This window comes from Lontra canadensis, unplaced genomic scaffold, assembly GCF_010015895.1.
Source record: "Lontra canadensis isolate GAN:19392208 unplaced genomic scaffold, GSC_riverotter_1.0 scaffold150, whole genome shotgun sequence".
NCBI classification, from domain to species: Eukaryota; Metazoa; Chordata; class Mammalia; order Carnivora; family Mustelidae; genus Lontra; species Lontra canadensis.
In genome coordinates, this window is record NW_022631144.1 from 1,413,996 (window position 1) to 1,430,581 (window position 16,586).

Sequence of the window (16,586 nt, forward strand, 5' to 3'; positions counted from 1 at the left end):
AAAATAAGCAGAAACTGCCAGAACAAGTAAAGAAGTATTGTACGAAATGCCCATGATATAAAATATTCAGAATGGGCCAATCTGTACAGACAGAAGTTACCAGCTCCCATGGGGTGAATGGGGTTATTGCTTAATGCTTACAGAGTTTCTGCTTAGGGTGATGAAAAAAGTTTTAGAAATAGATAGTGGTAATGGTTGCACAACAATGAAAATGTAATTAATGCCACTGAGTTGTACACTTAAAAATTGTTAAAATGATAAATTTTATGTTCTTTGTGTTTTACAACAATAACTCAAAAGAGGAGTAAGTCACTATAATATTCTTCCCAAAAGAGTAATAAAGGAACATTATGAACAACTCTAAGACTACAGACTTACAGCTTAAATAAAATGGACCAATTCCTTGACAGATACAATCTACCAAAGCTCAAACGAGAAACAGATAACCTGAATAGGCATATACCTATTAAAGAATTTGGCTCAATAATTAATTACATTCCAAACAGAAAGTACCAGCCCCAGGTGGGTTCACTAATGATTTCTACCAAACATTTAAGGAAGAAATAATACCAATTCTCTACAATCTCTTCCAGAAAACAAACTTCCTAATTCATTCTATGAAGAAAAGTATTAACAAGCAGTATTTCTCGTGAACAGAGATGTAAAAATCCTCAATAAAATGTTATCAAATCAAATCTAACAATGTACAGAAAGAATCATATACCAGAACGAAGTGGGATATTTTCTAGATATGAATTTCTGAATCCTGGTTCAACATTCCAAAATCAGTTAATGTAATCGCATTACATCAATAGGTACACACACACACACACACAAAATCATATGATTATAATAGGTTCATAAGAGGCGCCTGGGTGGCTCAGTGGGTTAAGCTTCTGCCTTCGGCTCAGGTCATGGTCTCAGGGTCCTGGGATTGAGCCCCGCATCAGGCGCTCTGCTCGGCAGGGAGCCTGTTTCCCCCTCTCTCTCCGCTTGCCTCTCTGCCTACTTATGACCCCTCTCTCTTTGTCAAATAACTAAAATCTTTAAAAAAAAAGTTCTTATATAATAGGTGCATTAAAAAAAGCATTTGACAAATTCCAACACCCATTTTTGATTAAAAAAAAAAAAACTGTCAGTAAACTAGGAATAGAAGGAAACTTCCTCAACTTAAAAATAGTATTTACAAAAAACCTACAGTTAACATTATGCTTGATGGTGAGAAACTCAAGGCTTTCCCACTAATCTCAGGAACAAGGCAAGGATACCATCTCTCACTACTGCTACATATTGAAGTCCTAATTAATGTGATAACACAAAAAAAGGAAATAAAAGCTATACAGATTGGGAAGGAAGAAATAAAACTATCTTTGTTGACAGATGACACGACTATATAGAGAACTTCAGAGAATTGACCAAAAAAACCCAAAAAACAAAACAAAACAAAACTCCTCAAACTAATAAACAAGCAGTTGCAGGATACAAGGTTGTAGCACACAAAAGTAATATACAAAAGTCAACTGCTTTCCTAAATACCAGCAACAAACTATATGACAATTTGGAAAAGACATAACTATATACATAGTTTAAAAAAAAAAAAATCAAAGCCACCTGGGTGGCTCAGTCAGTTAAGTGTCCGGTTCTTAGCTAAGGTCTTGATCTCAGGGTCATGAGTTCAAGCCCCACGTTGGGCTCCACACTGGGCGTGGAAACTACTTAATTAAAAAACCAAATAAAATACCCCAAATCATTCATTACCAGTGGGGAGGGAAGCAAGGACTAGACATAGTGCAGTACAAGGATATTATCAGGGCAATGAAGCTATTCTGTGCCATACTGTAATGGCAGATACATGATATAACTAACAGTATGCATTTGTCAAAATTCATAGAACTGTATAGTACAAAAAATGGATCCTAACGTTCAATATATTCTTAGTTAATAAAAACGTATCAATATTGGTTCATCAATTATAAAAATGTACCACACTGGGGCGCCTGGGTGGCTTAGTGGGTTAGGCCTCTGCCTTCGGCTCAGGTCATGATCTCAGGGTCCTGGGATCGAGCCCCGCATGGGGCTCTCTGCTCAGCAGGGAGCCTGCTTCCCCCCGCCTCCCCCCCCCGCCGCCTGCCTCTCTGCCTGCTTGTGATCTCTGTCAAATAAGTAAATAAATAATATGTTTAAAAAAAAAATGTACCACACTGAAGCAAAATGTTAAAAATAGGGGAAAGTGTGCAGGGAGAGAGGAGGTATATGCAAAATCTCTGTACTTCCCATGCAATTTTTTCCATAAACTTAAAGCTGCTATAAAATAAAACCTATTACATTTTCATGATGGTTAATTTTATGTGTTAATCTGACCAAGCCCGGGGGGGTGTCCAGATATTTGATCTAACATCATTTTGGATGTGTCACTGAGGGTGTTTCTGGATAAATTAACATTTGAATTAGTAGACTGAGTAAAGCATTTGTTCTCCTATTGTGGATGGGCCTCAGCACCTCAGTTGAAGGCCTAAATAAAATAAAAAGGCTGAGTGAGAGAGAACTGCTTCTGACCTGACTGCCTTGAGCTGGAACATCGTCTTTCCTCCCTTTGGATCTGAACTGAAACAACAGCTTTTCCTGGCTCTCAAGTCTGCCAATTTTAAGACAGGGACTAAACTAAGCTTTTCTGAGTTTCAGGCCTTTAGACTTAGATTAGACTTAGATTAGAATTAATCTAAGTCTACTGGCTCTCCTAGGTCTCTAGCCTTTCTAAATGAAGATCTTGGAGACCTGACAGCCTCCATAATCACGTGAGCCAGTTCTATGTAATAAATCTATTTCCATACACATGCAGATACACATCCTACTGATTCTGTTTCTCTGAAGAACCCTAATAAAATTATATATGCCTATCAACTAAGCCTATCTACTTTCTACTAAGGTTGAATTTAGAAACTGATCACTGCAGGTGACCTTTCTATATTTAGATACTAGGATAAATTATGTCTGCACTCAACTTAGTGCCAGGCTCTATTCTAGGGGCTGAGGATACAGTGGTGAATAAGACAGAAAGGCTGGATAAGACAGAAATCCTGTTGCCAGAGCTTACATTTTGGTGGAGACAGAGAAGACATTAAATATACGCATACACACACATTTTCAGACTAAGTACTATTAAGAAAAGAAGAAGAAGGAGACTGTAATAAGGAATGGCTTGCTAAAAGAGACTACTTTAGGTTGGGTGGTAGGGAAAACCCATCTAAAAAGGTGATACTGAGCTGAGGCCTATAAGACAAGGAGCTCATTACATGACGGTCTTGGAGGCAGCCGTCTCCAGCTGATGGGACTGATAATGCAAAGTTCCTAAAGCAGAAACAAATTTGATGGTTCAGGGAATAAAAAGACAGTGAATACACCAGTTCTAAATCTAAACCTCAGGTAGGTTTACAAGTATCTACCTGATTTTCTGTGCCTTCACCACTGTCTTGAGAAGAACATGAGTAGGCTGGGGGTGTCTGGGGGCTCAGTATTAACCCACTGTTAAGCCTCTGCCTTCAGCTCAGGTCATGATCTCAAGGTCCTGGGATCGAGCCCCATATCAGGCTCTCTGCTCAGCAGGGAGCCTGGTTCCCCCTCTCTCTCTATGCCTGCCTCTCTGCCTACTTGCCATCTCTATCTGTGAAATAAATAAATAAAATCTTAAAGAAAAAAGTTTATTTAAAAAAAAAAAAAAGAACACGTATAGGCTGGCCCACTGGTCACAGCAGGATGAAAGACAGGTGTAGCAGAGCCAACCAAATCCCACCCAGATGAGCCAGCTCCCATGTGTCTTGCACATCAAGGGAATAAATGTCATTTTTAAAAAGATTTTATTTATTTATTTGAAAAAGAGAGAGATAGAGAGCATAAGCAAGGGCAGGGGGCAGAGGGAGAGGAAGAACCTAGTTCAATGCAAGGCTCAATCCCAGGACCCTGGGATTATAACTTGAACGGAAGGCAGACAACTTAACTGACTGAGCCACCCAGGTGCCCCGGAATGAATGTAATTTTAAGCCAAGGGACTGGCAAATTTTTTTTCTATAAAGGTCCCAAAATAGTAATCATCTGAATGGCTTCTATTTTCCTCAAGATGAATCCAAATTTCTTTCATATCGTTCAACAGCCAAGTCCTAAATTGGCTACTAGGTGCCTCTCCAGCTTCCATCTTCAGTGTGCTGCAGCCCTTCAGAACTACTTTTGTTCCTGAAAAGTAATAATGCCTCTTAGACCCATGCCTTTACACCTATGGCATCTTTCCCTATTGAAAAGTGGTGTTAATGGGGGAAAGGTTTCCCTTCCTTCCATGGGGCCACCTATTCTATCTCCTTCAAGATCAAGTTCAAATGTCACTCCTAACAGCTGAGAAACACCCATGCCTGTCCTTCAACTTAATTTACCACAATGCGTTTTCTCTATTTGCTTGCCCATCTCCCTGTCTAGAGTGAGCTCCTAGAGAGCAGGAAGAAACTGAACTATTTTTGTGTCTCTACTAGGCAGCAGAGTACCTGGCCCAGAGTAAGCACCTCCGTAAATCTGCTGAATGAACAGCTTCTGCAAATTTGGTAAAGAAGTTTTATCCAGTTTGGAATTAATCAGAGACAGAAATGAAGCTAATGGGGGCACCTGGGTGGCTCAGTTGGTTGAGCATCTACCTTCAGCTCAGGTCAAGTCAAGATCTCAGGGTTCTGGGATCGAGCCCCCCTCACCCTCAGTCCGGCTCTCTGCTCAGCAGGGCGTCTGCTTCTTCCTCTCACTCTCCCTCTGTGCTTGCTCTCTCTCTCTCTCCCAAATAAATAAAATCTTTAAAAAAAAAAGAAAGAAAGAAAGAAAGAAAGAGAGAGAGAGAAAGAAAGAAGGAAAGAAAGAAAGAAATGAAGGTAATAGAATGAGGTAGTGAAGGGGCAATAGAAGATATATTGGTTGGGGTGGGGGGAGATAAACTAGAACCTAAAGGAGAAACAATTTTAGGAAGCAATTTTCAAGTGGGCAATACGGTTTTTAGTCTGATGGTAGAATGCAAATGGCTCTCCCTGCACAAGTGTGACTTAGTCTGTAACATTTTTCAAAGATCACTTTTCCCCCCTGCTTAATTTAGTGCAAGTATGAATCACACACAGGCTGACTAATCACCTGCTAAAGATATTGCATGTGGATCACAAGACTGGAACAATCACTCTAAAGGACAGTAAGATTACTACAAGATATATGGTGAATATGCAGAACTTATTACAGCTACACTTATTATATTTTAGAAGGAACTAGAATAACATACACTACAGCACAGCCTGTGTTAAATTAATGCACTTACTGCCTCTGTTTTCATATCAACCATAATAAAGCACACTCAGGTAAAGAAATCATTGCAAACCTTTCAGCTCTGTCTCTAAGGAAAGATTAATTAATCTAAGGAAAGATTAATGTACTCTTCAATTGTGACCCTGGGCACCAGACCAGAAGGTTGGTCTCCTGCTGTTCTCTTCACTGAGCATCTTGGCCAACAGAACGGTCCTGGGATGGGACACATGGCATGTATTTAGTATAAACCATCTTTCCTCACTAAGGCTCAATCACAACCAATGAATAAAAATAATTTTTAATAATTATTCATTCAATAAAGCACCTACCCTTGATCTTAGCCAAAAGGCCAAGAAGTGATCATTCAACAAAGCACCTATTCATTCACTTAACATCTATAGTTAGCATCTGGCAGAGCAAACGAACTGGTCATCTTGCTCACTTTTGTATCCCAAGATGTCAGCGGAGTGTCTGGCACATAATAGAATATAAAGACCAATGATTTTGCCGCCTAAATCTCTCAAATCTATCCACTTCTCTTAACATACCCTTCTACCAGCCTAGTCCAAGGCTCCTACTTAAGGGCCTGCAGCCATTCCTGCTCTCCCTCTAGTTCAGGTTTTTTCACTTTAGCACTACTGTCATTTAATACCTGAAAACATTGTTATAGGGGCTGTCCCGTGCACTACGGAAAGTTCATCAGTATCCCTGGTGTCCACTCACTAAAAAAAGACAGTACCTAAGAACCTTGAATGGCATCCCATTGTTCTCAGGACAAACACCAAATTCTGAACACCTAATCTACCAAGTGCTGGGAAGTGGGTACCACCAACTGCACTAGTCTCCCCTAGACCCTCACTTTCTCTTGCTCTCCAGCATCCAGCCACATGGGCCTGTGTTTACCTTCTCAAATGTACCCCAACTTCAAGACCTTCACACTGGTTCCAGAATCTGAACACTACTGATATTTGGGGCTGGATAATCTTTACTGTGGGGCCTATACTGTGTATTGTAGGATGTCTAGCAGAATCTCTGGCCTCCACCCACTGAATGCCAGTAGCACCAACCCTACCCTATGCCCCATCTGTAGACATTGCCAAATGCCTCTGGGGGCAAAATCACCCCTGGTTGTAAAGAAATGGCCTAGAGAGCACACTTGCCCTGCTCTGTCCTCTGCCTTGGCAATTCTGACCCTTCAAAGTTGAGCTCCAGTTACATCAAGAAAGCCTCTCCCGACCCAGGCACCAGAAAGAACACTGCTGGTCTCTCCCACAACACCCTCTCCTTCTTTGTAGCACTGCTCACGACAGTCATTAAGAAGCATTTAATGTCTGACTGTACAACCAGAATATAAACTCCTCCTCTGCAGGAACAGCCTACTTTGCTCTCTGCTCTATGCCCAGAGGCTCAAACTGTGCTCAAACAAAGAATGTGCTGTCAGAAGAATGATTCTGGTGTTCTGCTAGGTGCAGGGACCCCAAGATAAGAGAGGCAGTGTCTTTGTGCTCATGATGCTGAGTACAGAAATGGCAAATAGGTTTTGTCTCATGGGCAAAACTCAGTTAACTGCTCCAAGAAAACATGCATGTAGAAGTAAGTTTCTTGTGAGGCACCAAAAGACCAGATGTCACATTCCAAAGTGAAGATTTGAAACAAGAGGCAAAGTTTCCTCAGGAGATGGTTGAAAACTCATCCAAATCATGGTAGAAGGGTTTAGGAAGCTGCTGGCGTTCTGCAAATCCACTTGATTTTGTTTAAAGGGGAGGGGTGGAAATCTCTTTCCATTTTCCTCAAGCCAGGAAAAAAGCTCAGTGGGACCACCAAGACAGCCCAAGACAGGACCATGCAGGTAGGTGGATGCCACAACTGTCTCACACCCACAAAACAGAAGGGTGGGCTGGCTAACTGCTCTGAGGACAAAGGAGAGGTCGCTGCTATTCTGGAATCAGCCCATGTTCCCCCACTTTGAGCTGAAAGGGTTCAGGATACACCACCCCAAAATACAGAGCCTTAGGGGCTTACTGAATATTTCAAACTGAAGAAATGTGAGAAATGGCAGGTGCAGGAAGAATTTTCTGACCTTCCCCCCAGACTGTCTGTAAGAGGTGCCCTTCCTAAAGCAGGAAGAAAAGATTATCCTTATCTCCAAAGGACAAGTATTTCCAAAAGGAATCTTAATGAACAGGCCTTGTGTTTCCCCAGCTAACTATACTTAGCTCATTCTTGTTTTTATCCTATCACAATTCTCCCAAACTCCACTCTTCATCAAACCTTCAATAAAAATACTCAGGTTTGGGGCTCCTGGGTGGCTCAGTGGGTTAAAGCCTCTGCCTTCAGCTCAGGTCATGATCTCAGGGTCCTGGGATCGAGCCCCGCATCGGGCTCTCTGCTCAGCGGGAAGCCTGCTTCCTCCTCTCTCTCTCTGTCTGCCTCTCTGTCTACTTGTGATTTCTGTCTGTCAAATAAATAAATAAAATCTTTAAAAAAAAAAAATACTCAGGTTTAACTACTTTTTGGAGTCTTTATTTCCTAGGCTCCCACATCATGACATCATGTAACACTTATATCAAATAAACACGTATGCTTTTCTCTTATCAATTTGTCTTTTGTTACAGGGGCCCCAGCCGAGAACTTAGAAGAGTAGAAGAAAAAGATAAACTTTCTCTCTTACAAAGCAAAGCAGATTGGTCTTCCATGCACAAGAGAATACCTAAGGAGGGTCATCTTAGATCAGGTCCAGGGCCCCCCAAAAGAAAAGCAAAGAGACTGAAATGAGATTCACATAGTCTCATCATACTCCTAGGGACCAAGGAAGGAGCAAGCAACCAGCCTAAATGAAGAGGCATTTGCTCTCACCAGGGTTAAAAGCAAGCCATGGCTCTCAGGGTGTAGTCTCTGAAGGAGACCCTTTGAAAGCACTCAAGAGAGAATAAGCTTTGACACCTGCAAATTCCAGAAAGCTCCAGCACTCATATTGGAAGGACTTTCCTGCCCTCGCTTCCCTTCCTTCTTCTAGGTGCTCCAACCTCCTAGGGTGCTGGCCCCTAGAAAGGGGCAGAAACAAGCTATGGAGGAGGAGGAGAAGCATGGGATGAATAAAGAGAAAAGTAGCCCTCTGTTCCCAACCTTCCTTCCTCAACTGCAGGCTTTCTGCCTAGGGCAGGCCTGAGCTGGGAAGGTAAGAGGCTTCAAATTCGACAGGCTTGCAGTTGCTGAAATGACATTATGTTTTAAAATTTAAAGTGACCACAAGACTTTTTATTACCAGGCCACCTGGGTGGCTCACTCAGTTAAGTGTGTGCCTTCGGCTCAGGTCATGATCCCAGGGTCCTAAGATGGAGGCCCACATCGGGCTCCCTGCTCGGGGGGTTCCTTCCTCACTCTGCCTGCTGCTCCTCCTGCTTGTCTGCATGTGTGCTCTTTCTCTCTCTGACAAATACATAAATAAAATCTCAAAAAAAAAAAAAAAAAGAGACTTTTTATTACTTAGGAGTGACAAGAGAAGGCTTAAGCCCACCTGAGTTTTCACTCAGAGGCAGTGGTAGAACTAATATTAAAACTGATATTAAAGGGCCAGTGGGAGAGAAAGACACTTGCTACACGTCAATTGTGCTTATTTAATACAACAACTGCTACACATCCCACAAGTTGTGCTTACTGAACACAACACTTATTATAGCCATGACCTACCAGTACCCCTTACCTATTCTTTCCTAATACAACTCTGTACCCACATAACACAAATGTTCACGAGACAGGCCCTAAGTTCGGGAATGGATCAGAGTGGTCAAAAAGCAACCTCTTCCTCCTTTCAGGGCATGTTTTTAGGAATGGCTCTATGATCCAATTCCCGGAAAGGTTTGCTGAGGTCTTGGGTGAAGTTCTTCCCCTACTTTCTGGGAGAGCTCTCAGGAGGTAGAGGAATCCCATACTGTTAAAATACTCTGAAGCGGGGCGCCTGGGTGGCTCAGTGGGTTAAAGCCTCTGCCTTCAGCTCAGGTCATGATCCCAGGGTCCTGGGATCAAGCCCCTCTCTGCTCAGCAGGGAGCCTGCTTCCCCCTCTCTCTCTGCCTGCTGCTTTGCCTACTTGTGATCTCTGTCTGTCAAATTAAAAAAAAAAAAGCTATTAAAAAAAAATACTCTGAAGCTAGGTCTGGGTGCAGTGAAGAAAGAGCACCGTGATGAATGAGCGCTGTCTATCAGAAAGGCAGAGTAGTAAGGTCTGCACTGCAGACAGGGAGAAGTGTGGAATTAGATCTTAGTTCATCAAAGCAGCTGGGGATAGGGAGTCAGACAAATGTCTGGATGGGGGTCTGAAATATGATATCCCCTATAAGAGATGGCCAAAGAGCAAAGCCTAGGGAATCTCAACATTCAAGACTGAGAGAGAACAATGAATGGACAAAGAGAACAGAGAGGGTAGTCTCTGTGAAGAAAGAGGGAGTGAGAATATTCAAACACACTGGTGGGCCAGGTGCTGCAAAAAGGTTAAGTTTTTTTATCACACAACATGCTAAATTTCATTAACAAAGTTAACAATACCTCATTGCTAAAACTGTAACTATCAATTCACCATATTCAAATGAATCATTGCTGAAAGATGTAAAGGCACAAGAACTGTGTAGTAACACAGCCAACTTAAAAAAAAATTAAAAAAAAAAAATACACCCAACTAAGAATACAATTTCACAGACAGAATAATTAATCAAAATGGAAATAACTTTTACATCTTTTAGAAGAAGGTAGAGGGCTAAGAGCTATCACAGTGATAATGTCAACAGTAAGGCCCAGGAAAGGAAATGGGTTTTGGCTGAAGGCTGTGTCTAGGCCATCTGTTGCTCTGGCCCTTCCCTTGATAACAGCCTCGTGATTTCCCTCTGGGGAACCCCCTCAGTTCATATGCTTGAGAATGACAGCACCACCCACAATCCTAGCTCTGGGGATGGTCCAGGCTGTTAATGAGGGCATAGCAAGGACACTCATTCCGTGGCTGGGCAGGCCACCCTGGGCCTAGCCGGCACTAACGAGAAAGAAACTTTTTGCTAGAGTTACTCGACTGACAGACTAGAAGCTGGAGTTGCTGGCAGCAATTTCCTCCCATATGGGCACTGAGTACTAACCTGAGTACTAAACCAAAAGAGCTGGAGAAGAGGGGCAAAAAGAGATTCCTGATGACATCATCTGAGCACCTCTATTTAACCCTGTGAGAAGTTTAACCCTGTTTGTCAACTACATGATCAAAAAACTACGTTTTTCTTAAGGCAGGTCTGAGCTGGATTCTGTCAACTGCACCGAAGTGCTGCTGATAATCAGCTGCAACTTTAAACCGCTAACAGTTCAAAAGCAAAGTTCCTGCCTCCTTTATAAAAATCTCAACTTCTTCTGGGATGCCTCAACCCTAATTTTCTTTCCCTCTGATTTTCTAAGCAATTACTGTGTACCCATTCATTCAATTACTTATTCCTTGTATTGGTACTCACATATATATATACTATGGCTTCACCTCAACTAGACAAAGATGGCCAAAAATGAGCTATAAATTGTATATCCACTAACACCTTTTTTACCATACAAAGTACAATCAGACCAATGGTGTCTGAGAAATCAAAGGTAGCTAAAGATGGGTCTGCATTGGGGTAGAAATCTAAACTTTTTTTTTGAAATGAGCTTAAAGGGATGTTTATTAAGATCACACCAATTAACTCATGCATTCACCCATCCATATCAAGTATTTATCTGGCACCAACTAGGTACCAAGCACTTCCTAGGTGCTAAGAAAGCAGGAGAGACTAAGACTAGGTCCCTGCTTTGATCTGACAGTTAGTGGGGCTGTGTATCTTTCCCAAACCCCGCAAAAGAGACCATTTAAAAAGGCTCTCTGTGGCCACTGACATTTTCTCTCTAGTCCAAACAACATTACATTATAGTTCATGCTTTCTCATATGAAACAATAAATGTATATTCACAGAACATTAAAGCTAAAATGGGGGTCTTAGAAATCTCGACTTTTTAAACCATTATTTTTAATAAAGAAAGCTTTCCTCACCCCAAAAGAAATCTACATGAGATAACAGATAAGAGTGGCTGCCCCACAAACCAGAAGGCAGCTGGGAATACTAACATAGCATGGAAACCACTGAAGGTCACAGTTTACGTTGGAACTAGAACCAAGCCAGAGGCTGTCTCACAATTCTCAGACCAGGTCCCTTGGACTCTACCTATTTGTTGCCTTTGACAAAGAACACACTCAAAACATATCTGTTTAATGAAAGAACTAATCAAATACAAACATAGTAACTAATTTCCTTCTTCCAATTGAGCCAGGATGAAAAACTGGTCACCAAGGCTGAGCATGATTTTGGCTGGATCCAGTTTTCAACTCTCTTCACTGAATAAAAACATCTCATTAATCCAAAATGGCAGAAGGCAGTCAACCAAAAGGGAGCAGGAAGTCCAGGGACAAGTTACCACCCAGTATGGGTATATTCTTCCTAAATCTGTTTCCTCATGGAAGTTAACTTTGGCATACTTGTTTCCATACGTGCCGATACACACATACATACCCAGCAGTGATTTACAATTTTCTATTCGCAATCCTGAAATCCAGAAAGTTCTCAACACTGAAGACCTTTTTGTATCTTATTTGGCAACAAAACCTGACCACCTGAACTCATTTGGTGGCAAAACTTGGCCTACAACTGATTGGAAACTATTTATAGTCTTCCTTTTTTTTTTTTTTTAAGATTTTATTTATTTATTTGACAGATCACAAGTAGGCAGAGAGGCAGGCAGAGAGAGAGGAGGAAGCAGGCTCCCCGCTGAGCAGAGAGCCCCACGTGGGGCTCGATCCCAGGACCCTGGGACCATGACCTGAACCGAAGGCAGAGGCTTTAACCCACTGAACCACCCAGGCACTCCTAGTCTTCATTTCCTAAATGAGTGAGAATACTCCTCTGTTTCACTGTAATAGATAATCATGTTTGATGATAAGGTTAATTCAGTAGAATTTTCAGAGAAGGGATTGTGGATTTGTATACAAATAGTTCAACTAAATAATGATGGCCCTTAAGTAATAAAATTTTACTTCAAAAATACACATTTTAAAGTTTATATAATATCAACCAATCTTTAAAAAAAAGGGAAGGGGATGCCTGGGTGGCTCAGTTAAGCCTCTGCCTTCGGCTCAGGTCAAGATCCCAGGGTTCTGGGATCCAGTACCCCATCAGGCTCTCTGCTCAGCGGGGAGCCTGCTTCCCACTCTCTCTCTGCCTGCCTCTCTGCCTACTTGTGATCTCTCTCTGTCAAATAAATAAGTGAAATCTTAAAAAAAAAAAAAAATCAAACAACAGAGGATAAATATTTAAAAGCTGAAGTTTCAGAGCTAAAATTGATTTTAGGAGCATAGTAATCTAGTGCTCTCATTTGCAGGTGTGGGAACTGAGGCTCCCAGAGGTCACAGGATTTGTCCAATCAGCTAGTTTACATTAGATAAGCTCCTATCTCCTACCCTCACCCCAAGGCTGTATACTTCAGTAGCTATTAGTACCCACCCTGAGGGCTCTCCCTGTGGGTTTGGAAGAAGCTCTGCTTTTGTTTGACCAGAGTTCCGAAAAAGAGCTCTCCAGAAACTGCCCCAGCAGCTTAAAGGGAAATTTTAAAAAATGCTATGTGTTAATACTTCTCTCCCTCAGTTTTGTTTTTCTTCCTCAAAATTTGGATGAGTATACAAAGGGCTTATCAAAAGGTAGCAGCCAATACCACTTATACTGAAAGGGGGGGAAATAGTAATGAATTCACAGTTAACAAGGCCCTTCTTAGTCCTTTCTTTCATCCACTGCAGTTAGTGAAGTTATTAACAAGTTGGTAACATTAACTGTATGGTGGGAGTATTCTACTTCAAGGGTTTATTTCAAAATACGGACAAGGGCATAAAATAGTTGATGATAATACAGTAGCAGCACCTACTACCATTTAATGAAAGTCTGTTATATGTGCCAAGAACCTTGAATGGTGCCTTGCAAAAGACGTCTTATTTAATCGTATCTCAGTTTCAAAGATAAGGAAGCTGGGGTTCAAAAGGTTAAGTATCTTTTCTAAGATCATACAAAAGACAGCCCAGACTGTGTGAGAAACCATGAAGATGTGCTTACAGCTCTGGAACCATATAGTGCCTTGGTTGAAAGCCCCCCTCTGCTAGTAACTAGCTGGATTAATCTGTGCAAGTGCTTTAATTTCATCACCTATAAAATGGGTATAATAATAGTACCCACCTCATAGGGGTGCTGTTGTGAAGATTCAATGAGTTAATATATGTAATGCAGTTAAGAGAGTGCCTAGTATCTGGTAAGCCCCATATTTTAGCTATATTTTATATATTTAGCTATATTTTACTAATACTGGCACCAGCATTCAAACCCTGATCTGCCCAATCCCACGGCTCCTTTTTCTCATTGTGCTGCAGAAATTGTACTACCGCAGGTGCCTGGCTGCTTCAGTCCGTAGACTGCACAACTCTCAGACCTCCAGGTCATCAGTTCAAGCCCCACTTTGGGTGTGGAACCTACTTAAAAGAAAAGAAAAAAAAGAGAAAGAAATTCTACTACAGGCAACATATGAGCGGCACTGAGCCAGCTGTCTCCACCTCCCAATTTACGTGTTGACATTCTTCACCTATTATTTCTTTTGTATGTTCCAAACTTTAATATTTGTGCCCCATTTTAAAGCTGACAGATGTCTTTCTTTTGGTAAATAACCAGACATGGAATATATAAAATGAAAAATTCTAGCAACTGATTGCCTTTAAGTCACCTTCACACTGCAGAGATGTTAGTAAACAGCTAATTTAAAATTACTCCGGGACATGGGGTGCCTGGGTGGCTCAGTGGGTTAAGCCGCTGCCTTCAGCTCAGGTCATGATCTCAGGGTCCTGGGATCGAGTCCCGCATCGGGTTCTCTGCTCAGCAGGGAGCCTGCTTCCCTCTCTCTCTCTTTCTGCCTGCCTCTCCATCTACTTGTGATCTCTCTCTGTCAAATAAATAAAAAATAAATAAAATCTTTAAAAAAAAATAAAATTACTCCGGGACAAAAAAAATCTTCCACCAAGAATAAGACACTTAACTGTGCATAGATACATTCACTGTATTAAACTGCAGTATATGAAAAAAAGAAGAGCTGTGGTATAATACTAGGGACATATTCCACATTTACATGTCTGGGGCACTTTCTCACTCTGACTTTTAAGACTTATTTTCATTTGCCCCTAGAACGAGAACTATAGAAGTGTGCACTTGGAAAGCATGCCACACAATTAATTCATTCACTCATTAAACAAATATTTAGACTGCCTATGCTGGAGTACCTGGAACAGTGCTTGGGTCAGGATTACAGTAGTTAAACAAAGAACACCCTCTCCTATGAAGTTTATAATGCAGCACGGGTACAGACTAAGCAAATGTATAGTGTGGCATTCTGTTCTCTTAATTTAAAACCTTCTGCAACCTCCTACCAAAAAAAAAAAAAAAAGGAAATATTAAAACAAGGAAGTAGACGTCTAACAATTTCAAAATACAACTTTTCTCCAAGTTGTTATTTATTTCAAATGTGTTCTCTAAAATCATATACATGTACTCTTTCAGTTCTGACCTACCCAGACTCTGTAAACTCGTTTATGATAAACACCATATAGGACTGTCAATAATATAACTACTCAACCTAAAACAAAGGGTTATTTCATTCAAGAAAATGTTTAGTCTATTACCCAGCGAGGCATAAAAATCTATTAAACCTGGGTGTCTCCACCTCCCCAAACCTTTGTGTGGACCCTCTAAAGAGTTTAGAGAGTCTAACCAAACTACTTTATTGCACATTAACTAAGAGCAGATCAAAAGGGGCCAGCCTTGTGTGATCCAGAGACTATATTATTAGCAAAACCCATGACCGAAGGGCTTGTACTAGGGCCCAAGAAGCTGGGTGCTGGAGTCCAAGACAAGGCTTCCTAGTCAGAGGAAGGGGCCCTAGCCTCAGCTGATCTCAAGATAGGGAAGAATGTCTGCAGCTGCCAACACAACTCTCACATCCCTGTGTACACATCTACCAGGAGAGGCTCTACAGGATAACTGGTGTTGTTCCCAATAACAGAGCAGAAGTGGAAAAAAAAAAAATCCCTTTTACAACTAAGTCTTTAAATTTGGAGCCAGTACCCTGTCCTCGCTTCAAATTCACGTACAAAGAAACATACACCCCTTGGAGAAAGTTTTGAATTCCGCAAAGAAACCATATTATGAAGACAAAGTGCCTTTGTCAAAAGCGAGAAGATCAGGAGGGTGACAACAGAGACGAAAAAAAAAACCTGTAAGAGGGGAAAGAAATGAGAATTTTGGAGAATTTAGGAATGGGAAAAGACACCGACTCTGGGTTCTGGGAGGAGGCTTCGTGGAGGAGGACAGGCCTGAGGGAGAAAACCAAACGACTTGGGGAGCCGGAAGAAAACACCTGGAGGCAAAGGGAACCGGCTGAACGAGCGCCTATCCCTCAAACCGTCGGGAGGACGAGATCTGGATCCCAGATGTGAAACCAGAGCTCGGGGAGATCTGAGTTCTAGGAGCCTCCGGGGGGGGGGGGGGGATGCAGGCTCTGGGACTTGTCCCCGCAGCTGCAGCGAGGATGAGGCAAGCACGCCTGGGCTCGCAGCGCCGCGGGGCTCTAATGGGCAGGGGCTCGGGGCGCCGCGGAGTCGTACCGGTCCAGGGCGTCCCGGCCGGGGCACCCGCACCGCTACTCACCTCTCCGAACTGGAAGGCAGAGACGATGGTGACCACGACGCCCACGAAACAGACGTAGAGCCCATACCTGTGGGATAGACAGGTATAGGTCTGTCTCTGTAAGAGCTTAAGCAGCATCAGGCCTCCGCCGCGCCACGCCACGCCCCGAGCAGCCACAGCCGCCGCGCCTCAGCGAGCCGCCATTCAGCGGCCCCTGACCGGCCGCCGCGCTCAGGTCACAAGAGGCGGCTGCCAAGCATTGCTGCTCCGAGGATCGACGCCCGCTCGGCTCCGCGCCGCGGCCGCCGCTTCCGGGAGCCGGGAGCCCACGCCCTCGGCGCGGCGGAGGCGGACCCGAGGCCCGCGAGGCGGCGGGCGCCGCCCCGGTTGAGCCCTGTGAGAGTCGGCGGCGACGGTGGCAGCGGGGCAGCCAGCGCCACCTGGCGGGCGGAGGGGAGGAGGAGCGGAGGGCAGGCGCGTGCCCATCCCATCCGCGCGTGCGCGGC

The 16,586-nt window shown here is 42.9% G+C and overlaps 1 protein-coding gene across 4 annotated transcripts in view; it reads right to left on the reverse strand.

Annotated features, from left to right (window-relative positions):
- The window catches only part of GNPTAB (N-acetylglucosamine-1-phosphate transferase subunits alpha and beta), a 76,962-nt gene extending 60,581 nt beyond the window's left edge, over window positions 1–16,381 (reverse strand). For 2 of the 4 annotated variants that reach the window (XM_032844294.1, XM_032844293.1), the window contains exon 1: window positions 16,102–16,215. Coding sequence is in view for 2 of the 4 variants with exons in the window: in XM_032844291.1 (XP_032700182.1) it covers window positions 16,102–16,218 (117 nt within the window). In the remaining 2 variants the exon portion in view is untranslated. Of the gene's footprint in view, window positions 1–16,101 lie in introns of all 4 variants that reach the window. The other 2 variants (XM_032844291.1, XM_032844290.1) reach the window with 2 other exon arrangements.
- Between the last annotated feature and the right edge of the window lie 205 nt (window positions 16,382–16,586).